At 42.0% G+C, this 25974-nt stretch overlaps 1 protein-coding gene and 1 long non-coding RNA gene across 8 annotated transcripts in view; one reads left to right on the top strand and one right to left on the bottom strand.

The window, feature by feature from the left end:
• MAP4K3 (mitogen-activated protein kinase kinase kinase kinase 3) overlaps positions 1-17689 on the bottom strand; it is a 222876-nt gene extending 205187 nt beyond the window's left edge. For all 3 annotated transcript variants that reach the window (XM_051842965.2, XM_051842963.2, XM_051842964.2), the window contains exon 1: positions 17556-17689. Coding sequence is in view for 2 of the 3 variants with exons in the window: in XM_051842963.2 (XP_051698923.1) it covers positions 17556-17651 (96 nt within the window). In the remaining variant the exon portion in view is untranslated. The remainder of the gene's footprint in view (positions 1-17555) is intronic.
• LOC103347699 (uncharacterized) overlaps positions 2760-25974 on the top strand; it is a 235251-nt gene continuing 212036 nt past the window's right edge. For all 5 annotated transcript variants that reach the window (XR_011386696.1, XR_007918274.2, XR_011386697.1 and 2 more), the window contains exon 1: positions 2760-17332. This is a non-coding gene — a long non-coding RNA (uncharacterized lncRNA). The remainder of the gene's footprint in view (positions 17333-25974) is intronic.

Raw genomic sequence — 25974 nt, 5'->3', positions numbered from 1 at the left:
AAAACTCAACCACAGGGAAAAGTTGGATTAGCTAAAAAAAAAATAAAAGTAAAAAAAGAGATCCAATTTCTCAGCAGCAACAGGTAAAGAGAAAACAAGAAAATATCTTCAAAGTAAAGAGAAAAAAATGCCAACTTAAGAGTTCTAGCCCCTGCTATGTTCACACTTATAAGTAAAGAAAAAATACATTTGGGGAAGGGAGAAAAGACTAAGTTTACCTTACACAGTCCCTCATTTTATTTATTTATTTATTATTTATTTATTTTTGACAGGCAGAGTTAGGCAGTGAGAGAGAGAGAAAGAGAAAGGTCTTCCTTCTGTTGGTTCACTCCCCAAATGGCCGCTACAGCTGGTGCTGTGGCAATCGGAAGCCAGGAGCCAAGTGCTTCCTCCTGGTCTCCCATGAGGGTGCAGGGCCCAAGCACTTGGGCCATCCTCCACTGCCCTCCTGGCCACAGTAGAGAGCTGGACTGGAAGAAGAGCAACCGTGACAGAACCAGTGCCCCAACTGGGACTAGAACCCGGGGTGCTGGTGCTGCAGGCGGAGGATTAGCCAAGTGAGTCGTGGCGCCGGCCTCTCGTTTTATTTTTTAATTTTTATTTTTTTAAAGGTTTATTTATTTGAAAAGTAGAATTACAGAAAGGCAGAGGCAGAGAAGTCTTCCATCTGCTGGTTCACTCTTCAAACAGACACAATGGCTGGAGCTGGCTCGATTTGAAACCAGGAGTCAAAAGCTTCTTCAAGGTCTCCTGTGAAGGTGAAGGGGCCCAAGCACTTGGGCCATCCTCCACTGCTTTTCCAGGCTATAACAGAGAGCTGGATCGGAAGTGGAGCAACCAGGGCTCAAATGAGAGCCCGTAAGGGTTGCTGGGCTTTACCCATTACGACACAGTGCCGGCCCCACAGTCCTTCATTTAAAAAAAAAAAAAAAATCCTTCCAAATATTGCCTCTATACTGAAAAGAACTGAACCTGCAATAAAGAAGTAAGAAACCAGGAGGAAACCATGAGGACAGAAATTGAAAAAACATTGTAAAAAAAAGCACTCTCTGCATAAAACAGTGATAAGCCTCATCTGGGACATTTAAGAATAGTGTATAATAATCAAAATAAGAGATAACACAAAATAGAAAGGCAGTGGATGAAATTAAGCATTCGAGGGGCCGGCGCGACGGCTCACAAGGTTAATCCTCCTCCTGTGGCGCCGGCATCCCATATGGGCGCTGGTTCTAGCCCCGGATGCTCATCTTCCAGTCCAGCTCTCTGCTGTGGCCCACGAGGGCAGTGGAGGATGGCTCAAGTGCTTGGGCGCCTGCACCCACGTGGGAGACCAGGAAAGATGCTCCTGACTCCTGGCTTCGGATCAGCTTTGCTCTGGCCATGACGGCCATTTGAGGAGTAAACCAATGGAAGGAAGACCTTTCTCTCTGTTTCTCTCTCTGTCTATAACTCTACCTGTCAAAAATAAATAAAAATCTTTTTTTTTTCTTTTGACAGGCAGAGTAGACAGTGAGAGAGAGACAGAGATAAGGTCTTCTTTTTGCTGTTGGTTCACCCTCCAATGGCCGCCGCGGCCGGCGCATTGCGCTGATCTGAAGCCAGGTGCTTTTCCTGGTCTCCCATGGGGTGCAGGGCCCAAGGACTTGGGCCATCCTCCACTGCACTCCCTGGCCACAGCAGAGAGCTGGCCTGGAAGAGGGGCAACCGGGACAGAATCCGGCACCCCGACTGGGACTAGAACCCGGTGTGCCGGCGCCACTAGGCGGAGGATTAGCCTATTGAGCCGCGGTGACGGCCTAAATAAAATTCTTAAAAAAAAAAAAAGAATGCTTGTATGCTGAGCATTCACTAAAAAAAAAAAATTAAGCATTCTAAGGACTACATACTGACCTTACGGAGAAGAGAGAGATCAATTAGCTTTACATTAGAAATGATGAAATTTAAGAGAAACTACCAAAAGGATAAAAATGAAATCTGTTAACTTTAAAGCCAACAGAGAAGAAAGGAGCAAAACAAAAGAAATTTTACTGAACAGCATCTAAATAGTTCCCCATGCAGGTTAGAAAGACAAGATTGGCCCTGATGAATCTGGAAAACACTACACTGTAAATCAAATGAGTTCCAATCTTCAGTTGCCATTCACTGATCTAGATCTTGGCTATGAGAAATATTATCTATCATATTTTCCAATGTGGGCTTCATTAGAATAGTTGTCTATTATCTCTTTGCCCACTTAAGTTCCACAGTAGTATTTTTATCCCTATTTATCCTTCTGGAATGAATTCACAGTAAGTTTTTTTGCAAATGTACATCTAACCTTTAAGTCCTAGGTCAGATCAAGATTTGCTCTCTCAGCCAGTGCCACGGCTCAATAGGCTAATCCTCCGCCTAGCGGCGCCAGCACACCAGGTTCTAGTCCCGGTTGGGGCGTCGGATTCTGTCCCGGTTGCCCCTCTTCCAGCCCTGCTCTCGGCTGTGGCCAGGGAGTGCAGTGGAGGATGGCCCAAGTGCTTGGGCCCTGCACCCCATGGGAGACCAGGAGAAGCACCTGCTTCCTGCCTTCGGATCAGCGCGGTGTGCCGGCCGCAGTGGCCATTGGAGGGTGAACCAACGGCAAAGGAAGACCTTTCTCTCTGTCTCTCTCTCTCACTGTCCACTCTGCCTGTCAAAAAAAAAAAAAAAAAAAAAAGAAAGAAAAAAGATTTGCTCTCTCATCTTTCCCTTAAACTAAATGTCTATGATATTTATACAGGTTTTTTGCTTTCTTCAAGTGTTGAAATATTCCCTAGAAACGTCCCATAGATTTTCCACCTATGTGCATTCTGTTCCCTTATATCACAGTACAAGCTCTTCAAGATTAGAAAGAAAATTTTTAGGATCTACTAAACAACCCAGCAACACTGAGTATTTTTCACTTAAGTATGAAACAAACCATTACCTGTATTTTCCTTTAATAAATTAAGCTCAAAAATAACAATTTTGCAAAACACAGATATATAAACATACTATATCTGTTGGTTTCCGTAGTGTAGTGGTTATCACGTTTGCCTAACACATACTATATTTCACATATAAAAATAAACTAAGTTTGTAAGATTTTTGTTTGAATCTTTGGATATATAGCAAAAGTGAATGTCTTTTTAGATAGTCATTTCCTCTCTCTTTTCCTTTCATTTTTGCCAATTCTAAAAGCAGTCCATATGCTCAAGACTAAAAATGAGCAAGGTTAAGCCAAAGGCAGTCAAATACTACTAGTACAGTGAGGAGTCTAATAAAAACTGAAAACACAGCTCACAGTGTGACTGAAGAAGTATTCCATAATCTTACTACAAAATTAGGAAAGTGAGGGGTAAAATTTATTAATTAAAAAGAAAAAAGGTAAAGCACTAATGAGATCAGGAAAATCTACATAAATGGAGAGATGGACTGTATTCATAGACCAGAAGATTCAATCTGCTCAAATCTCAGTTCTCTACCAACTGAGCTTCAGTTCCCACACAATCTGAATCAAAATCCTAGCACGTTATGTATGTGATAAAATATCACATATAAAATATATATAACATATATAACATATATGTTTATATATGTTATATATATAAAAGATATAAAATATAACATTGCACACAAAGACTTTTCTTTTTTAAAAGGAGCACATGCACAAACTGTGAAATTTAACTAAAGCTTAGTTAACTGTATTGTGCCAATCAATTTTCCTGATTTTGATAACATACTGTAATTTTATCAAGATATTACTACTGGGGGGAAGGGAGACTAGATGTTGGGTACATGGGACCTCTTTGTTCTCTTTTTGCAACTTCTGATGAGTTTATAATTATTTCAAAACAAATGTTGAAACATTGCAGCAGGCTTTCATATTTGACTTGAAAAACTGATTCTAAAATCTATATTGGAAAAAAAAAACTAAAGAAAATCTGTATGGAAAAGCCATGACCCAAGAATAGATAACATAATTTTGAAAAGTACAACACAAAGGTGGAAGACTCACACTACCAGTGTTAAGACTTTCTATACAGCAACCAAGTAAGACAGTGAGTTACTAATGAAAGAACATGTACCTCAAAAGAACAAGAGTCCGGAATATACCCATACACACACTAACAAATGACTTTCATTGTAAATACAAAAGCAAACCGTGATTCATTTATATAAAGTACTAGAAGAACTTACACAATTTTTTAAAAAAATCAGAACAATGATTATGAGGGATGGGTGGAGTTGCAGTGATGAGTTGGAGTTTGGCAGTTGTGAGTGACTTGAGAAGGGGTACAGGGATCTTTCTGAGGTTAAGTAAATATAAGTGTGCAGGTTACGAAATTGTATACATTTATCAAAACTCATCTAATTTAAACATAAAAGATCTGTGCATTTCACTGTAAGTAAACTATAATTTGAAAAATATAAAACAGGAACGGGCATTTGGCCTTGGATCTCATATTTGAGTACCTGGGTTCAATTCCCATTCCCATTTCCATCTCCCAATTCCATTTTCCCACCAACGCAGGCTGTTGGAGGCAATGGTGATGGCTCAAAGAGTTGGGTCTCTGCCACCCACAGGAGAAATCTGGATTGCATTCATGGTTTCTGTCAGATTTTGAACCAGCTGAGCCCTACCTGTTGGGAGCATCTGGGGAGTCAACCAGCAGATGGAAGATCTCTGTGTCTATGTCTCGCTCTCAAATAAATATATAAATAAATAAGAATTTAAATACATCAACATACATGTTTTGTGATAGACTGTATTCAAAAAATGGAAAAAAATGCATCAAAACATTAAATGTTTATCTCTTGGAAGGCTGAAGAAAGAAGCAGTTTTTCAGAAGTGGGTGTTGTCGTGGAGTGGGCTAAAGCACCATTTAGGACATCTTCATCCCAAATCAGAGTGCTTGTAACTGAGCCTCACCTCCACTTTCAATAAAGATTCCTACTAATGCATATCCTGGGAGGCAGAAGATCATGGCTCTAGTGCTTGGGTCCCTGTCACTCACACTGAAAACTTAGGAATTCCTGGATCCTAGCTTTGGCCTGGCCTAGTCGTGGCTGTTGCAAGCATTTGGGGAGTGAACTAGTGGATGGAAGACTGACATTACACACATACACACACACACACACACACTCTCTCTCCATAGACAAACAGATATATAAATACAGATATTGGTTGTTTCTAACAAATAAAAAATGAAATAAAAATAAGAAGTATTTTTAAAATTTATACCAGAATAAAAATATCTAGCCTGTATTCTACTATTTCACTTATTATTTTGATTAGCATTCAAATCTTCAGCATTTTTCAATGTTTCTCACATCTTCTCAATAATCCCTAACTAAGAGCTGAAAGGTACACTGTTATCAGTTCCTATTAGTCCTAAAGATACTACTAAAGAACTGTTATTTTCCCCTGAAAAATGAAGAAACTCTTTAATAGTTTCTTTAGATTAAGCAAAGCAAGTAAATAATGAAAAGAAACCCCCCAAATCTCTATATTTTCTAATAAAGCATCCAAAATTCATCAGAGCTCCTCTTTTCTCAAATTTACTGTCTTGTTAATGGATATCATTCTTCATATAAATGTCTATTAATTTATTTGAGTGATCATTTATAAAAGCACCTATACATGCTCCTACACCAGTCCTAAAATGTTGAAGTCCTGTTTTAATCATGTTTTCTCCTTCCTAATGTTTCTCCACAAAGCCTTGTCAAAGTGTTCTCCAATATGCTCACCACCTTCAGCTTATTCCAAATAGTTTTCTTGTATAGTTCCTTGAATCCTGGGGTTCTGATAGGACAAAAGCACTTTCTTAATAATACTAAAATACTATTTGCTCCCTTTTATTGTTCTGACATTTACACTATGATGTCACACCAATGGTGAGACAACCACAAATGCATTAGCACAAAAAAGCAAGTGGGCCCACAAATGCACCAGTAGTCACCATCTTCTTCACTGAGGGCAGGGGAAAGCCAGTTTCCTGTAAGAATATTCTGTTGAGTACAAATGTTATGAGTTTTCTTAAACCATTACCCTTGAATACTTGCCATTTTAGTATCCTCTCTGATAAAATGGGAAATATGCATAGGGCATACTTGCTGCACAGTGTAGTGCAATGGTCGTCTCAACAGCACTTGTGTGAGTGAGCTGCAGGCTGACCTAACCCCTTCTTTCACAGAACACCAGTTTTATTCAAAAGAATGACAAATTATGGTTATTTAAGCGTGGATACTTCACAGGCAAGTTCTTGAAAATTAATTAAGCCAATCTGTTACTTTGATGAAAACAACTGACAGTATTGCAAGTGATGCATCCAGCACTTTCAAACAGTAATTTCTATCTGGAAAGACATATATTACTTGAATCACTATCTCAGAACTTTTCTGATGAAAGTAGTAATGATTCCTCATATTGTATAATGAAGTATGGCAACTTTATCAAGATCTGGATAATTCAGTGAATTTTTATTTTCCAAATGACCATGTATGACGTTAAAAAAAAATCAGGCATTGATTATAAAAAAAAAAAATCCATTTCAAGTCCAAGAAGAGACAGATGGTTAGTAGTTTAGCATAAAGGTAGGAAAGCTCCTTCAGAAGGTCTTATTTGGATTCTACACTGTACCTAAGCTTTAAGAAGCTGCTACCTGTCAAGTTGTACAGATGGATCGGGGGAATAACCAAAACTATCTGAAAAGGCTATCAAAATATATTTTTTAAAGATCTATTTATTTGAAAGGCACAGTCATAGAGACAGAGAGAAAGAGATCTTCCGTCTGCTGGTTACTCTCCAAATGTCTGCAATGGCCAGGGCTGGTCTTGGTGGAAGCCAGGAAACTCCATCCAGGCCTCCCACGTGGGTGCAGGGGTCCAAAGACATGGTCCATCTTCTGCTGCTTTCCCAGGCATATTAGCAGAGAGCTGGATCAGAAGTGGAACAGTAGGGACTTGAACCAGCGTCACAGGAGGCAGCTTAACCTGCTGTGCAACAACAATGGCCCCTATCAAAATATATTTATTTTTCAACTACTCACATGTAAGAGACCAAATTTTCCTCACATTTATAGCAACCACAACAAAATATCACAACAAAGTGAATGAAGAAATAGAATGGAAAATCTGTTTTCTGTTTTACCAGATAGTAAAGAGATCTGTAAAATGTACAACAATGTTGTACTAAATGTTTGTCAGAAAAATTGGTTATTTTTCATATGTTCTCCCTGATCGGTGACAACTGACTGAACACCAAAAAGGAAACCTCCTGAAGTGAAATGGACACTATGAGAAATGGTGACTTGATCAGCATAACCCTGACTGCTAATGGACAACTTAATACATTATCCCTCATAGTATTTTTTTTTGTCTGTTCTACTTAATATGACTGGTTTAATTCTGTAATTATCACACAGTTATTCTTAAGTGTTGAAAATTAACTGAAATGTGATCCCTGTTAAACATAAGAGTGGGAATAAGAGAGGGAAGAGATGTGCAATTTGGGGCATGCTCGGGCTGACTTGCCCCAATTGGTAGAGTTGGAAACATACCAGGGGATTCCAATTCAATCCCATCAAGGTGGCATGTGCCAATGCCATCTCACTATTCCAAGTGATCAATTTCAGTTCACAATTGATCATAATGAAAGGACTAAGAGTCAAAGGGAGCACATAAACAAGTCTAGTATCTGCTAACACTAACCGATAGAATAAATAAAGGGGAGAGTGATCCAACATGGGAAGTGAGATACTCAGCAGACTCATAGAATGGCGGATGTCCTAAATAGCACTCTGGCCTCAGAATCAGCCCTAAAGGCACTCGGATCTGGCTGAAAAGCCCATGAGAGTATTTCAGGCATGGAAAGCCAAGACACTCTGGCAAAAAGATCTCTGTGAGTGAGATCCCAGTGGAAAGAACAGGTCTTCAAAGAGGGAGGTGCCTTTCTCTGAAGGGAGGAGAGAACCTCCACTTTGACTATGACCGTGTCTAAACAAGATAAGAGTCGGAGAACTCAAGGGGCTTCCATAGCCTTGGAAACTCATGACTGGTGCATGGGGAGATTACTGATGCCATAAACAGGAGTGTCAATTGGTAAAGTCAACAACAGGAGTCACTGTGCACTTACTCCTCATGTAGGATCTCTGTCCTTAATGTGTTGTACACTGAGGCTTAATGCTATAACGAGTACTCAAACAGTATATTTCACTTTGTGTTTCTATGGGGGTGCAAACGATTGAAATCTTTACTTAATGTACACTAAACTGATCTTCTGTAAAAAAAAAAAAAAAAAAAAAAGAAATTATCAATTCCCAACTTGACTCTCACTGGGATTAAACATGACAATAGGTCTGATCTGATTTCATCATCATTTAAAAAAAATCATCTATTATTTTTCACTTTATGTTTCTGTGTGGGAGCAAACTGTTGAAATCCTTACTTAAGGTATACTAAGCTGATCTTCTGTATATTAAGATAATCGAAAATGAATCTTGATGTGAATGGAAGGGGAGAGGGAGTGGGAAAGGGGAGGGTTGTGGGTGGGAGGGACGGTATGGGGGGGGAAGCCATTGTAACCCATGAGTCGTACTTTGGAAATTTATATTCATTAAATAAAAGATAAAAAAAAAAGAAAAATTGGTTATTTTTCATAAAAAATGTTATGTAAACATGTGATAGGTTTATTCTTTTATTTAGTTATGAATATTTAAATTTCATATTTTAATAAATCATTAATGAATATAATTGCTATCACTTAATAAACATAATTGCTAATATGGTAAATAGCAATAGATCCAATGTAAACATTACAATATAAACATTATTGGGATTCTCAATAATTTATAAAAATGTGGAGGGTGTTCTGAAACCAGAAAGTTTAAGACTTGTAGATGCTATCTAGCAAGTCTCTGTTCTCCTTCCTCTCTGATCTATTCTGACTGTCAGAATAGCACTGAGCACTTTCAGCATTACCACTCCTTATACAAAAGCCTTTAGTGTTCCCAACATCCCCCTTCTTCATACCTAGACAATTCTGTCTAGCTTTTAACAGGTATGTAAATTAGCCCTACCCTATCAGGCAAGTCTGATTTCTCCATGCTCCCCAACACACACCTTCCATGGCAGTCAATCCTCTGTTTCCCTCCCCAAGGCTTTACCTATGTAGTTATACCTACCCTCCACTTCCTCCTCCACTTTCCTTCTCTCTCCCCATCTTCTGCAAGCTGTGGAAACTTTATTCATCCTTAGAAACTAGACAGCAACTTGAATGCTGGGCCTGAATTTTTCCTTTGGTTTCTAGGCAATGAAAATTCTTGGAGCAAGGGAAGGTGTATGATTTACACAGGAAGGACTTTCTTGCAACCTCAAATTTCTAAGAAGAATTTAAACAAACAAAATAAATGTCTGATTTTAATATACCTAAATTTATGGCAAAATCTAAAATACTTCCACGGAGTTTAAGAGTTAAGGTAGGCATGACATTGTTATATTAAGAATCCAGGCCTATAATCTCAGGTCAAGCAGCTGAAACTCTGAAACGTGGCATCTTCCAGAAAAAGAAAAGAATGTAAAAAAAAAAAAAAAAAAAAAAATTAAAGTAGAAAAGAAATGTCATTTCATCTCTTGAATTACAGTCTTTTTGTATTGTTGAACAAAGTTATCTTCTTAAAACTCAACTTAATCTTATGTCCAAAAAACAAAACAAAATCTGTATGTGGGACATGTGTTTGGTGCAACAGTTTTAAGCCACGCCTCGAGACACTCACATCCTGTTATCAGAGTGCCTAGATTCTATCCCAAGCTCCCCTTCCAATTCCAGCTTCCTGCTACATCTGAAAGATAGGAGGTCACAGCTCAAGTACTTATGTCCCTATCACACACATGGGAGACCCAGATTGAGTTCAGGATTCCTGGCTTCAGCTTGGTGGGAATTTGGATGGGAGATGGCTCTCAAATTAAGTAAATATCTACAGAACACATACAAACAATATGTTAACAGTCCATTGATTTAGTCACTACAGTTTGAGTCTTTCTTATCTAAACTACTAGGACCAGAAGTGTTTTTTTTTTTTTTTTAAGATGTACTTATTTATTTGAAAGGCAGAGTTATGGAAAGGCAGAGGCAGAGGCAGAGGCAGAGAGAGAGAGAGAGAGAGAGAATCTTCCATCTGCTGGTTCACTCCCCAAACAGCCACAATGGCCAGAGCTGGGTTGATCTGAAGCCAGGAGCTTCTTCCAGGTCTCCCACATAGCTACAGGGGCCCAAGGACTTGGGCCATCTTCTACTGCTTTCCCAGGGCATAGAAGTAGAGCTGGATCACAAGTGGAGCAGCCAGGACTTGAACCAGTGTCTATATGGGATGCCAGCACTGAAGCCAGAGCCTATTTCCACTATGCCACAGCACCAGCCAGCCAGAAGGGTTTTAATTTAGGATTTTTTTTTTTTAGATTTTGGAATACTCATAAGCACATAATGAGACATTCTGGGGATGGAACAAGTCCAAACACAAATTCATTTATGTTTCACATACATCTTATAAACACAGCCTGAAGGTAATTTTACATATTTTCAGTGCACCTGTGCTTTGTGACTCATCACATGAGATCAGATACGCAATTTTCCACTTGTGGTGTCATGTCAGTACGCAGAAAGTTTCAGATTTTGGAATATCTCATTTCAGATATTCAAATTACGGATGCTCAACCTACAGCTAGTCATTAAAAATCTAATGAAATGACAAAGTATCTTCATATGTATATGAGTTATAAAAATCATTTAATATGCAGAAGATACTCAATTCAACCTACAGATTTGGTTTAGGTCCAGTAATGATTCACAATGTTTAATTCATTTTGTACTCATTACTGCCAGAGCTCTAGGTCAAGCCTAATACCTCCTTCTCTGTAAAGCTTGTTGTGATTTCTCCCAACCAGAAACAAAGCTCTCCTTCCTTTAAACTCATGTAGCTATGGTTTGTTTCTATCACATCAGTCCATTTATTCAGTCTACAAATATTTACTGAGACTCTAACACAACTGTACTTCAAAAAAAGTAAGGAAAATGCATGTTTAGAAAAAATACATGATTGTATTTCAAAAATTTTTTGTACCAACATACATTTACCTTCTAATTCCATCTTTTCTCAAACATTCTGAAGTGCCCTTGTACCTGTCAGGTGTTCTCTAAGGCTTTAGAACACAGCAGTGAATACAGCAAAATTACCAGCTTCCTGGATTTGTGCACATGTGGGGAGAGACAGCTAATAAGCGAATAAATATGCGGTGAAACATCAGACAAAGAGCAGCTTCTATGAAGCTAACACAACCTAAAAGTTCATGCCCCATCACCTGCACAGGGCTCTCTCAGAGCTGCAAGGACAAGGAAGGTTTTTCAGGTAAAAAGGAGGGGCCAGGTTGTTATCAGGAAGTATTTTATGTGAACACTCCTGATTAAATGTGTAAAGGGACCTGCCTCTAGGTGACAAATACAAGGATATTTCAAAAAGTTTGTGGAAAATCTGAACTAAGACATAAGTTTATTTTTGTGTAGAAAATTTTTTGAAATTCATGCATAATTTCCTTTTAACAGGCATTTTCATGAACTTCCTGAAGACTACTCATATTTTGGAAGGACTTCTTTTCTTGTTCTAAATACTCACTTTCCAAATTTTTATTCTAATGTATTTTTGTCTCAATAAGGGCTCCCTAAATTGTATAAACTTCAGGCCCCACAAAATCTGGATCCACACTGAGTAAAGGCTATAAGTGGGTAGAGGCGTGCTGTTTTTTATACAGAACAAATCCATTAAAAGGTGACATTTGAGCTGAGATCTAAGGGAAATGAAGCAAACCGTGCAGATATTGGGAAAGCAGGAAAAAAGCAAATGCAAAAACCCTGAGAGAGAGCATGAAGAACAGAGCAGGTTACAAGGACAGTAGCAGGAGAAATACAGAATAATAAATAACTCTAGAATATTACCAGTTGACAATGACTAGTGTCAGGCACTGTTCTGAGAGCTTTTCCAAGCAATCTCATTTTACAACTAAGGAAACTGAAGCACAATAAGAAGGATTAAGTGATTGGCCCAAAGTCAAAGAGCTAGTGGGTGGTGAAATTAGGTAGTCTGGCTTCTGCATCCTGCTCCTAAATCACCATACCATGCTACAGAGGGGCTGGTGGCAGAGATTACAAAGCATCCAGAGAACCTCTCAGCTAGTAAGAGATTTAATATGACAGAAATGAGGAATCCAATAAGGTTTTGATATCCAACTATGACAGACAGAAGCAGGTACACCTTTTCTGTTCCTGTAAATACCAAATACTGAGCCTTGTTATTTTTGCTACTCTACTCAAAGTCCCTACCACATTTCCTTTCATATTACAGCAGTTAAATGTATGACATTTATGAGAGAACTCACTGTTCATTCTCAATGTAGAATAGTACATTAGATATGTTTTCACAAATAAGTACTCAAAAAGATCAAAACATGTAGCTAAATATCTTCCTTAGGGAAACATTTGTATTAAAGTCATATAGCCTTTTTGTTTGCTTGTTTTTGTTTCTTAAGAAATTACCATGCGATCTGTCCCACTATTACTTTCCATCTCAAATACAAGCTACTGATAGGAAAATCTATTTTAATCAACTTCAAATAATCTTTGTGAAGTTTGAGGCATTTCTTCTGGTCTCTCTAGACTTTATCCTCCTCTGAGCATAACCACAGCTTTCTTTCCTAAATGCTTAAGATCTTCATGTTCCTTATCAGCAGTGAGGTTTAAGAACTAAGTCTTCCAGAAAGTTTATTTAAAATGCTATTATGGAAGTCTTTGATAATATTAATCAGAATATACTGATAGATGCAAAGTTACAAATAAGCCAACACACAATTCTTTCCAAGTTAATTTCTTTATTTCACTGTCCAATCCTCAATGTTTCTCTTGTCAGCTTTCATAGGAAATCCAAATCTATTTATGAAGTCTACCATGTGAATGATACTTTGGAGTTTGGCAATACTACAGACCCTCCTTCATAGAGAATGGTTTGCAAACACATACAGATAAGTCATCAATATAAACACTTCCAAGCATGTGCTACAAGAAACCAGTACCACAGACAAGTGATAGATATTACAGAGAAGAATCTCATCAATTAAGTTTGCAGTCTGCTTGGGTGAAGCAATATTTAACAGGTTTCTTTGCGTCAAGACTTCTCAGTCTCTAAAATACTCATGATACTGCTTTTCCACAAACATCCCAACCATGCTTTTGAAAATGCCTGTGTGCAGAATGTAGCAAGTGCCAACAAAGTCCAGTCCAGCAGTAAAAGATGACTCCAAGGCATCAAGCCTTTGCTAATTGTCAACACTGGGGCTTTTGACACAAGCTGGATATGAGGAAAGGCATACATTTGGAGGGAGATATAGTCTGGAGAGAGGTCAACTTCAGGCAGTGGCCTAAAGCTCAAAAGAAAGCACAAGGCTTGAGACAGAGCTTGGAGACCACACAGGGAACAACCTCCAGATAAGGAGGAGGTTAAGACACTTCCTTTAGGGACACATTCAGACTCTTCCTTCAAAACCTCCTATGCCTTACCCTAACTCCAGCTTTACCATCTCCTGCTTCTTTCTAGCAATAAACCTAGAAAAACATCAAAACATAGACTTTAAGGGTAGGAATAATAAACTGGAAAACAACCCGAGAAAAAATGGCACCACACATGTGAAAATCCTATTAAATGCTGATAATGACATCTAGTATAGCACTACCTAATTTCTCCAAGAAAACTTTCAAATGACAACCCCCAGATCATTTGTTGTTTTCTTTTTTTGGATCATGGACCTCTTTGAGAAAACAATGAATGGTATAAGCTATGTCTCCAGAACATGAATACATGAAACACCAAGCCTTTTAATTTCAGGGGAGTCCATGGGCCTCCTGGGCCCAACTACAGAGTCCTGGTTGTCAACCTGTAGGTCCCCAGGTAACCCCAGCTGTAGCTATTTGTGACAGATAAAGCCTGCACAGCTAGGGGAACTTAAAAGTGAGGTGTGAGTTTAAAAACAAACAAAAAACAAAAACAAAAATCCCTTGTGTCTTCCAGCAGACACAATGCAGATAAAGGGTACATTGGCAATGGCCTGAAAATAATAAAGGTAACTTATGTGTGGGGAAAAACACTTGTCATTTATTTAAAACAGAAAGGCACATGATGGAAATAATAGCTTCAAAACAAACAGCTCCAAGAGGCTAAGTGTTTTCATAAAGTTGCGTAGCTAACAAATCCCAGATCACCCACATCCTCCTTCAACCTTTTTAAACTATGCCACTCAAATACAATTAATATGCTCATACATTGCATAAGATACAGTTTTCAAAATAAAATCACTTCAAACACCAACCTTTCAAGAATGACTATAAATAATTAGGCCTCTAACTCATTTACTTAATCCAATCATTCCATTTTTAGCACCTAAGCACTGACAAATTAAGGAGCAAATTATATGTATTAGCTTTTGAAAACAAAATGCACTCCTCTCTAATGAACACAATTTATATAAATAAAAATCTAAAGCAGCAAAACAAATATGAAAAATATGTATCTTTATAGCTTGAATTTGATTATGGACAAAAAAATACAATAATACAAAAAAATACAAGTTTAAGCTTTGGGTTACTTAGCAGGCAGGGGTATGATGCCATCAACCACAGGGGGTTTCTCTGCTTTGGGTCTCTGCTATCAGGTCTGGCAGGCTGGTGTCAAGCACCTCTTGTATGATGTCTGCTTGGCAGACAACAAAAGCAGTGAGGCCCAGCTGCAACCGAGGGACTGGATAGTCCAACTACTACTTAAAGATCCACACTCACTCCAAATGTGGCCACAACTCAAATGCTGAACTAAATGTGTTCCTCAATTTCTCCACTGGAAATGTAGTACTACAAAATCTGCCAATCCTGTCTTTGTAGACAGAGCTGCCGAGTGGTTAAGAATGGAGTCTAACTAGTTACAATTTCGGCTTTGCCACCTACCAACTTTGACAGGTTACTTTAATTTCCACATGCCTCAACTTCTTCAGCTGAAAAATGGAATTAATAACAGCACAATATCATAGGACTTTCAGGCTTAAGTAGAAACAGTGCTGGGTTAGTATTAGGCACACCACATAATGTTAGATAGTATTATTATTATTTTAAAGTGATGACAAGATTAATCAACTTACTGTACTTCGATTGCACTTAAATGTCCTTATGACACTGCATGCCCTAAACTTTACTAACTACTAGCCATTTTTTAAAATACACTAAATATACAGCCAATAACTCCTGTAAAGAACTCTAAAAAAATTATCATACATACTGCCACCTAAGATTTATACATTCATAAAGTTTTAGTTAACTTTTCTTCTAAATATAATTGGACTTCCCCAACCATGCACTAGTACTTGGACCATCAACTTCTATTTTCACAATCACCAAAACATTATTTTTTTCCTGAGCTATTACAATGGTCACCTACTATTCTTCCCCTCCAACCTACTCTTCACACTGCAGTAGAAAGATCTTTAAAAATCCAGATCTAGAGGCAGGCCTTTAGCTCAGCAATACAGACTCCTGTCTTCTACATCAGTTCTTGGATCTGGCTCTGCCCCCCGACTCCAGCTTACTGCTGGCGCAGGCTGTTGGAGGCAGGCAATGGTGAGTTCCCCAAGTAACTGGGTTCTGGCCACTCATGTGAGAGACCTGAACTGAGTCCTCAGGTCCCAGCTTTGGCTATTGGGCAGATTTAGGGAGTGAATCAATGATGGGAGCTTTTTCATATTTTTCTATTGCTTTCTCTATTAAGCTTTACAAAAAAATGTAATTAAATCCAAATCTAATTCCACTCCCCTGTTTAAAAACCAAAACAAAACCCTGCAATGGCTCACCACTTAGAAGAAGATAGTTCTATCTCCTTATAAGAACTAAGAGCCCTGCAAGATCTGAAACACCCTCCCTCTGGCTCCTCAAGCCATTAAAGCATTCTTTCAAGTCTCTGCCCACTCCTTTAAGGGCCACTACACACAGGCTTTCTCTATCTAGCATTCTCCCCTCTTGACCCTGCCCCAACTTTCAGACCTCAGCTGAGGGGTGATAGAACCTCTGACTTCCCACAGATGATCAGGCCTTCCAAGTGACATGCTCTCATAGCCCTAATCCTCTTCTTTGCTGCATAAAACCGCATTTTAATAAAATTTAATAATAATCTATAGTGTTAAATGCTGCTCTTGTCCAAAAAATATATGTAAACTTCAAGTCAAATCTGAAACCACATCTTACTGCTACAACCATGTACACAGTACTTTACATACTTTACGTGTACTCAATCTATTTGTACTGAGATACACGACTGAGAAAAGCAAAACATCAACAGCACAAGATTAATGCAGAACACTGGCTGCATTATCCTACATATCTAAGTCACTATATGCATTACATATGATGAAGCCAGAGTGAAAACCTATTGCTTAAACACGGGCAAAGCAAAGTTAAGACTAAACTTTCCAATGTAGAATTTTCTTTGTGCATCCTCAGGTGTTGGTGAAACAGGAGGAGTTCAACTTCAGTTACCAGTAAGAAGATACACAACTAAATCAAGACTGCTGCCACATTTGGCAAGATTCTCCTCTCTTGGCAGTCTGTGCGAGGCCAAGAGTTGAGCTGGCCAGGGAAGACTGATTTATCTTCCCACATTTAGAAGTGGTCCCTCTACGACAGGAATGCTGCACTGCTAATGGACTTTGAATTCTAACCTTGTCCCAACCAGTACCTTTCTTTAAGTATTCAGTTCACTTAAAAAACAAAAACAAAACAGCTGATTCTTGTGTATGACTGACAAAAGCAAGTTTAATGTGGGATCTCAAAATTCGACTTGCAGAAAACAAAGTAGCATTCAGCCCCCCCCCCCCAAAAAAAACACCCACACGCTAACTACATGCCTTTTACAAAAGACATTCATTACTTGGAAAATTAAAAGAAAGTGACAGGCTGATGCTAAAAAAAAAAAAAAAAAAGGCTAAAGGTTGTGGATGGAGGTTGTCCGACGCAATAATGAGCAGCAGGCCTGGTGGGCAGCAGCTCCCCACATGGAGCGGAAGACCCCGGGTGCGGTTGTCACGCAGCTTCACCAATGCCAAGCCCCTGCTGTCCTGTCCGTCGCACTGACCCTGGCCATGCAACAATCGCCCAGCCCCTCTGTGCACCAGGAGGAGCGCCGGCCCGCTCCCGTGCAACCCCGGCCCCGCAAAGGCGGGCTGGAGCGGAGGTGTCAAAAATCGCGGCTAAGGGAGGGCTCAGGTAAGGACTGCGAGGTCTCGGGGTGAAGCGGCTGCCCTCTTTGTTCAAGCCCAGGCATCCGGCCCTCAGCGCCCTGTCCTCCTCCTCCCCCACTGCTCCCGGGCGCCGACGTCTCCCGAGGACCGGCGGCGCGGCCCCGGGCGTCGCGACTCCGCGGCGCCCCGGCCCTCCCCGCGGCGGGTCGCGACCCGCGGCCTCGGCGGCGCGCGGCCCCGGCTCTCACCTTGTAGACGTCACCGTAGGTGCCGCTGCCGATGCGCTGAATCAGCTCGAAATCCTCTTGCGGGTTCCGGCGGGACAGATCGAAGCCGGGGTTCATGGCGGGCCCCAGGTGCCCCCCGCCTCCCTCCCGGCCAGGGGAGGGGGGGCGCTCAGGGGGCCACACGGAGAGTGGGCGCCGCGACCGGCCCCCTTGCTCCCCCGCCGGTCACAATCGCCCGGCTCCACGCTGCGGCCGCCGCTCCCCTCACGCCGCCGCGGACCACGACGACCGGCCTAACCGTCCCCGCCCCTCGCAGCCTGCCGCCGGCCGAGCCCGGGTCACACCCACAAGGAGAGGAGAACGCTCGCAGCCCCTCGCTCGGGGTGAAACTCCAACATGGCTTCCGCTTTCGCCGCTCCTCCCCCTCCCCTTACTCCTGCTCCTCTACTCCTCCTCCTTTTCCCGGCCCGGGCCCGACTGCGCAGCCGCGATCCCGGTGGGAGCGTTCCCAGGCTCCGGCGCGCGCCCGTCTCCGCGCGCGCTCCCGAGCCCGGCGCTGGGCCGGCCTGGCTACGCGGTTGGTGGGGGACAGGCGGCCAGTGGCGCGGCCCCTTCAGGCTCCTGAGTTCCCCGGCCCCCGCAACAACAAAGTTGGGAGGTTGTAGTATCTGGTCCCGGTCCTAAGCAGGTGGTGTGGTTTTAATTGGCAAGACAGCCAAGTCCAAACTTTTGTGTTTTTTGAGCACCTACACATAGTGCCACGGCCTTTCTGGGGTTACGGTTGGGGAGCCCTGTCCCCCACCCCCAAACACACACACACACACGCAGGACGGTGGGCTGTGCCTGCTCCGGTTCCCGACACCCGGCCCTGGGGGGTAACCCTGGGTGCACGGCGTGGGAGGCCGGCCGCGCGCGGAACGAGGCGGTGACTGACCTCCCTCACCGGAGGGCGGGGACCGTGCGAGCTGTCAGGCGGCCCAGCCAACGCGGTGCAGGCTGCAGCGTGGACTACCACATCCACTCCCGCACCTGAAGGGCAAACACGTGACACCCCAGAAACGCTTCAGCTGCGACCTTCCCTAGCCAAAACTCCACCCTGCCGAAGACGGCGACCGGGAGCGTGACGTCCAAACTTCAGGGACACCGGTACCGACTGGTAATACTTGTACAGGGAAGCCTGTGGGAAGCAGAGGGTTACTTTTCTCAATACGCTGCCCACTGGGTAGTTCCAAAAACGTTCATCAGTTGGGAGAATGGCCACTTCCTTGGCTTTTACTTCAGAAATGCTAAGTTTTCTAAGAAATTGTTTGCCCAGAGTATGTTGTGACTGAAAGGTGTCGGCACACAGTCATCTCTTAGCATATACAAGTCACCTTTCAACTCTCTAGTTTTTAATAATTTGAAAGCATCAGTAATATGAGAGGGTCACTTAAATTACTGGCCCTGGAGTGTGGATCATTGGGTTCCTTCTAGATGGATCTATTTTAAGGCTCTAGTATTTTGTTCTGGCTTTTAAGATTTATTTATTTGAAAATCAGTCTGAAGGAGAGGGAGAGACAGAGAATCTTTCATCTGCTGGTTCACTGCCCGGGTGGCCTGCAACAGCTAGGTCTGGGCCAGGGAGAAGCCAGGAACCACTAACTCCATCATAGTTTCTCACATGGGTGGCTGGGGCCCAAGCACTTGGGCCGTTTTCCCAGGTGTATTAACAGGAAGCAGGGTGGGAAGTGGAGTAGTCAGGACTCCAGCTGCGGCTTAACCTGCTGTGCCACCTGGGGCTCCAAGGCTCTGGTATCTTGAGAATTATTACACTGTTGGCAATAAAGGTTACTCCGTGGTTAAGGAAACTGCTTTTGCTGGTTTAAAGTACTTGGGATAGGAGGAAGACTTCTTCCTTTAGCTGGTCCAACATTTGCAGAATGTTTGCCCTGTTTAGGCCAAATGTGAAGATCATTAGCCCAGAATTCAGACAAGCAGACCTAACAAACTTTCCCAAATAGGAATCAGCTCTGCTCTCTTTCTCTGCCTTTTTAGTGCCTGAAAGGCAAATTCTCTGGACTAAATGCTGTACAAGAAAGTTCTAATGGTTTCACTGTTTTGTTTGCTGGGATTATCATCTGTGCAGATAACTTTGCATTTGCATCGCTAATAGACTTCTTTCAAAGGAAAAAGACATTTCAGTAGAGTTGGAACACTCTTTAAAAGTTTTGTTTGTTCCATTTTGGCAGAGCCAAGTTGGTCTTTTTGAAAAGAGGTGGATTTTCCTGTGAGGGCCTGATTTGCAGTGTGAGTTACAACTTAAATAAAAAGGGCTTTTGTATTTAACTGCTCACAAAGAATAAAATATTTTTCTTCTTTGTAATATACTTATGACCAAATGTACGCTCTTTTTCTGTTCTGACATTCCTCACCTTTTTTAGAAGTAACACTAGCGATCATACTTTCACTGAATCAGAAAGAACTCCACTCCTCTATGATTAGAAACATCCTTAGAAGTCATCTTATCTTCTCAGTTCAGAAATCACTTCTATGGTACCTCTCCTGGATTTATTGCCCCTTGAATACCTTCAGGACAAGGGCACTCTCTGCTTCTCAGAGCAATCCCACTTCATTGTGAGATAGTGCTCTTGTGAATGATCATAAAAACTAATAAAAAAAATCTGACATTACCAAGTGCTAACCAAGTGCCAGGAACTAAGCCAAGTACTTTCCACGCATTGTCTCATTTAATTCATAAAAAAACCTAATGGCATAGATAATATCTCCATTTTATGAAGCACAGGTAGATTACACTATTCAAGATAACACAGAAAGCTCCAATTTGAAATGAAGCCAGACTCTTACCCTCTGGTCTATACATTTATACACACACACACACACACATATACACATATATATTACATACATATAATTTATTTCTTTATTACTCAGAGGAGAAGAAAAGCTTTCATCTGCTGGTGACCCCCCAGATAACTGCAACAACCAAAAATTTAGGGCCAGACCTGAACCAGGAACTCAGTCCACGTCTCTTGTGTGGGTGGCCGGCACCCAACTACTTGAACCATCATCACCACTGCCTCCACATTAGCAAAATGCTGGAATCAGAAGCTGTGCCAGGACTCAAGCCCAGGGATGTGGGCATCTTAATGCTTCTCAATCACTAAACCAAATGTTGGCCTCACTGTATTACAGTATAATACATGTTATAATATATAATTTCTTTTACGCTAAGTGCAAATCTGCCTCCCTGTAATATGTTTAGAGGTGATGATTACTAGATTCTGGTGGTACAGAATGCAGAAAAGAAAATCATGGTTCCTGTCCTTGAGGAGTTTGCAGTTTCACAAAACAGTGTGAGAAGCACTGAGGAGGAGCAGGAACGTAGACTGGAAGAAGATTCAGGAATGAGGTTGAAACTGATCCTTGAGGAATATGCAAAAGTTAGCCAGACAACAAGAGAAGATGGCACGCTGCAGAATGGCCACTGAGCCCCAGCCACTTAAAGTGCCTATCGAGCTAAGCGTCACACAGCAGGGAGTACAAAAAGGCTGAGATGGGTAGCAACCTCCAGTTGCCACCATATCCAGATTTTCCTGTTGGCCCATCCTTCAAGTCCTCTTCTCTGACAACCCATTGGATCTACTTTGTCTTTCTTCTTATTATTATTAATTTTTTACTTCTTTATTTTTATTTTATTTGTAAGAGAGAGAGAAAGAGAACTCCCATCCGCTGATTCACTCCTTAAGTGCTCACAGCAGCTGAGCTGGACCAGGCTGAAGCCAGGAGCCAGAAACTCAATCCTGTTCTCCCACGTAGGTGGCAGGGACCCAAGCATTTGAGCCATCGCTTGCTGCCTCCAAGGGTGTACATTACCAGGAAGCTGGATCCAAAGTGAAGTAACTGGGAGTTGAACCAGGAACTCTGGTATGGGATGCTGGCGTCTCAAGCAGCAGCTTGACCTGCTGTGCTGCACGCCAGCCCCATTTTCTGGCTTATTGAGGTCCCTGTTTGACACGACCACCACTCAACTTTTCAGTACACCAACAGCTCTGGATAAGGTACACTGAGCAAGCTTTAGCTCAGAAAGGTTCACTACAACCAGGTTGTTCACTGGGGAAGAGACTCAGACACAACATACATGTGAAATAATAGGTGTACACAATACAGCTACATCTGCCTAAATTACGAGAAGAGAGGGAAAGGGAGCAATGAGACTAAAAAAGTTACATTTATTTTTTAAAAATTTTATTTCTGTTTTCCCTAGCTTTACTGAGGTCTAATTGACAAAGCAGGATATATTTGCAGTATACAATGTGCTGTTTCAATATACATTGTGAAATGATTCCTAAAATCTGGCTGAAAAAAATTTATAAATTCAAACATACTTAAGGAATAATAGGATGCAGTCCTTCCGCACGGAAGTTGAGATGCCCCTTGGGACACCGGTTTCTCATGTTGGAGTACCTGGGTTTGAGTCCTGACTCTGCTTCTAATTCCAGCCTCCCGCTAATACATACCCTTGGAGGCAGTAGATAACAGCTCAAGTACTTGAATTCCTGCTACCCATAGAGACCTGGGTTGAGTTCCCAACTCCTGGCTTTGACCTGGTCCCACCCTGGGGTTTGTGGGCATTTGAGGAATGAACCTGTAGATTAGAGATCTCTCTGTGTCTGTCCCTTGCTCTTTCTGCCTTTCAAATAAAATGAAAATAAAATTTTTAAAATGTTTATCTTCTGAACTAGTATGATTTTGAGAATATTTTCCATTGTGTTAAAGGCTGACTTTCATGACAGTCATGGAGATGAAGATAGGATTTAGGAAGCTATTGTAACAACTATTTTTTTTTAAGTTTTATTTATTTATTTTGAAAGTCAGAGTTGGAGAGATCTTCTGTCTGCTGGTTAACTCCACAGATGGCCACAATGATCAGGACTGGGCCAGGCCAAAGCCAGGAGCCAGGAGCTTTGTATAGGCCTCCTACTTGGGTGGCAAGGGCCCAAGTATTTGGACCATTTTCTGCTGCTTTTCCCAGGCCATTAGCAGGGAGCTGGATCAGAAGGGGATCAGCCGGGATACAAACTGTCACCCACATGGGATGGCAGCATCGCGGGCAGCAGTTTTGGACATGCCACAACTCTGTCCCCTGTAACAACTTTTTAGAGACGCTGACTTAAGGCCCAGAGTACTGAGGATAGAGAAGAGGAAAGACCTCAGAGATAATTGGGAAATAGAAATTACAGGCATGGGGAGGTGAGGATGCAGGTAGAGAATTCAGTGACGTGACAGAGACATGGGAAGAATACAGGCTTCTCTAGGCAGTTTCTGAGGATTGTGATAGCATTTGCCATGTGAAAGGGAAATAGTGTCATTTGTGGGAGGGTTTTAGCTTTGGATTAAAGAGGATGATTGTATGTTGTACCTGTTAAGTTTGAGGTGCCCAACTAGAAATGTAAAGTTAGTGATAAATGTGTGGGTCTGAAACTTAAGAAAAGTTCTCAGGACTAATTTTTATTTTTGGGGAATCATAATTCAGAAATATTGAGAAACTGTCATATGCTAAACATTGTATTAGGTTTTGGTGATATAGTAGGACATGGCACCTGGACTCGGGAACGCAGATGTGTTCTCATGTAGTTATAGCAAAATGGGTACAGGGGAGAAGAGCTAGAATAAGATACTGGATGCACGTTAGGTTAATAATTTGGTTCTTTTTCATGTGTATGTATGTGTATATTTTTTAAACCACTATTTTTAAAAATACTGCCTCAGACTGTATTTTACAGGTGAGGCAGAACTCTGCTTGGGAGTCTTCAGGTGTCAGCTCTTGGCCTCTCCTCTGTTATTCTGGGAAATTCAGCTCTGCTTCCATGTTTGCATATCTCCTAACACAGTATTTCTTTTTATTTATTTATTTATTTATTTGACAGATAGAGTTAGACAGTGAGAGAGAGACAGAGAGAAAGGTCTTTCCTCCTCTGGTTCACCCCCCAAATGGCCGCTACTGTCAGAACTACGCCTATCCAAAGCCAGGAGCCAGGTGCTTCCTCCCGGTCTCCCATGCAGGTGCAGGGACCCAAGCACCCGGGCCAACCACCACTGCCCTCCCGGGCCACAGCAGAGAACTGGACTGGAAGAGGAGCAACCAGGACTAGAACCTGGCATCCATATGGGATGCTGGCACTGCAGGTGGAGGATTAACCAAGTGAGCCACAGTGCTAGCCCTCTTTTTTTTTTTTTTTTTTTTTTTTTTTAATTTGAAGGTCAGAGTTACACAGAGAGAGGAGAGGTAGAGAAAGATAGAAAGAGGTCTTCCATCCGATGGTTTATTCTCCAATTGGCCACAATGGCCAGAGCTGCGCTGATCTGAAGCCAGGAGCCAGGAGCTTCTTCCAGGTTTCCCACGCAGGTGCAGGGGCCCAAGGACTTGGGCCATCTTCTACTGCTTTCACAGGCCATAGCAGAGAGCTGGATTGGAAGAGGAGCAGCGGGGACTAGAACTGGCACCCAAATGGGATGCCGGTGCTTCAGGCCAGGGTGTTAACTCCCTGCGCCACAGCACCAGCCTCCACAGTATTTCTTAATGAAGTGTTTATTAGCATTTTGTGTGGGATAATTTTTTCTTATGTGGGATGATCCCCATGCATTATAGTAACCCTGCCCCTCCTCCCCCCCATGTCATTACTGCTCCCAGCTGTGCTGACATAAACACAAAAATGAACACATTATCAAGGCCTGGGGTTTGACTGGGTAGCTGCGGGTGACTGTACTGAGAATGTTTTCCTGTTGTGTCTCTTGGGAGAACCATCACCAACACCAAACTGTTTATCAAAGTATTCCTATGTTGTACAGTGTATTTCCTGAAATTCTGAAATGTGAAGTTTGGTTCTTTTTATTCCATCTCTAGTGTTGAGCACCCAAGTAGTTTTTCACTGTCCTCTATGGATCCACAGCCAATTCCACCTGTCCTTTATCACATGTTCCTTGGAACACTTTGGAAAGCACTGAATCTGGTCTTTTCAGGTTATGGAAGTCTTCATGGAGGAAGGAACATCTAAGCTGATACTTAAAAGACAGATGTGAAATTAGCAAGGCAAGAAGGTGTATTCCATGCCAAGTGTAGAAAGGTTGCATTCAGGGCCGGCACCATGGCTCACTAGGCTAATCCTCCGCTTGCGGCATCAGCACCCCGGGTTCTAGTCCCGGTCGGGGTGCCAGATTCTGTCCCAGTCGCTCCTCTTCCTGTCCAGCTCTCTGCTGTGGCCCGGGAGTGCAGTGGAGGGCCCTACACCCCCATGGGAGACCAGGAGAAGCACCTGGCTCCTGGCTTCGGATCAGTGCAGTGCGCCAGCCGCAGCGCTCCGGCCACAGCAGCCACTGGGGGGTGAACCAACGGCAAAGGAAGACCTTTCTCTCTGTCTCTCTCTCTCACTGTCCACTCTGCCTGTCAAAAAAAAAAAAAAAAAAAAAAAGGTTGCATTCAAAGAAATGAAAATACCTGTGTGGTAAAGGAGGTAACACTTGACTGTGGAGGGGGAAGCAGGCAGTAGTCTATGAGGAGCATGCAAATCACTTTAAATTATTTGGATTTTTAAATGCTGAACAAAAAGCAGCTATTGATGGAATTTTAGCACAGGAATAACATGATCTTATTTGTGACTCACCAGCTACAGTGTGGAAAAGAATTGGAGGCCGTTGGCAGGACTTCAGACGTGATGGAAGGTGGTTAGGGGACTATAGGTGAATGTGGTGACCAAATCAACATACAGTGATGGAAATATTTGAAACTGTGATTTGAGATGAAGCCTCATGGAGAAAATACATGTGATAGGCAGAAATTCAATTCTTAAAGAACCCCAACATTTAGAGTGTGAGCACAGGAAGAGGTCCCAACAAAGAAAGCTAGGAAGATGGAACCAGTTATGGTGTGTGGGAGTAGAGTGATGTGGTAGCCACAGGCTCAGGTCTCCCTTTGGAGAAGTACCTGCTGCAAGGGACATGATTGGCTAACAGTCTCCAGCCACCATGCCTTTTGGATACATCACATCGCTTATCCAGAAGTCTCTCTCCCTCGATGTTCTAGCCAATGACTGAGAATGGCCGTTCTTGCCCAATGAAGTTTTCCTTGATGGGAAATCTTTGCTCTGGTGTTCCCCAATGGCCAGTCTACACCTTTCCCAGATGTGCTCTGCAGACAGGCTCTTCCTACTCAATCATTCCCTCTCTCATTCTTCCATACACAGTAAGACATGCACTGTAGTCCCAAGCCCTTCCCACCTACTCTTTTATTTTTTTTTATTTTTTATTTTTTGACAGGCAGAGTGGACAGTGAGAGAGAGACAGAGAAAGGTCTTCCTTTGCCGTTGGTTCACCCTCCAATGGCCGCCGCGGCCGGCACGGCGTGCTGATCTGATGGCAGGAGCCAGGTACTTATCCTGGTCTC

Source organism: Oryctolagus cuniculus, chromosome 2 (assembly GCF_964237555.1).
Source record: "Oryctolagus cuniculus chromosome 2, mOryCun1.1, whole genome shotgun sequence".
NCBI lineage: Eukaryota > Metazoa > Chordata > Mammalia > Lagomorpha > Leporidae > Oryctolagus > Oryctolagus cuniculus.
Note: the sequence above shows the minus strand (reverse complement) of the source record. Positions and strands in the feature narration are given on the sequence as shown.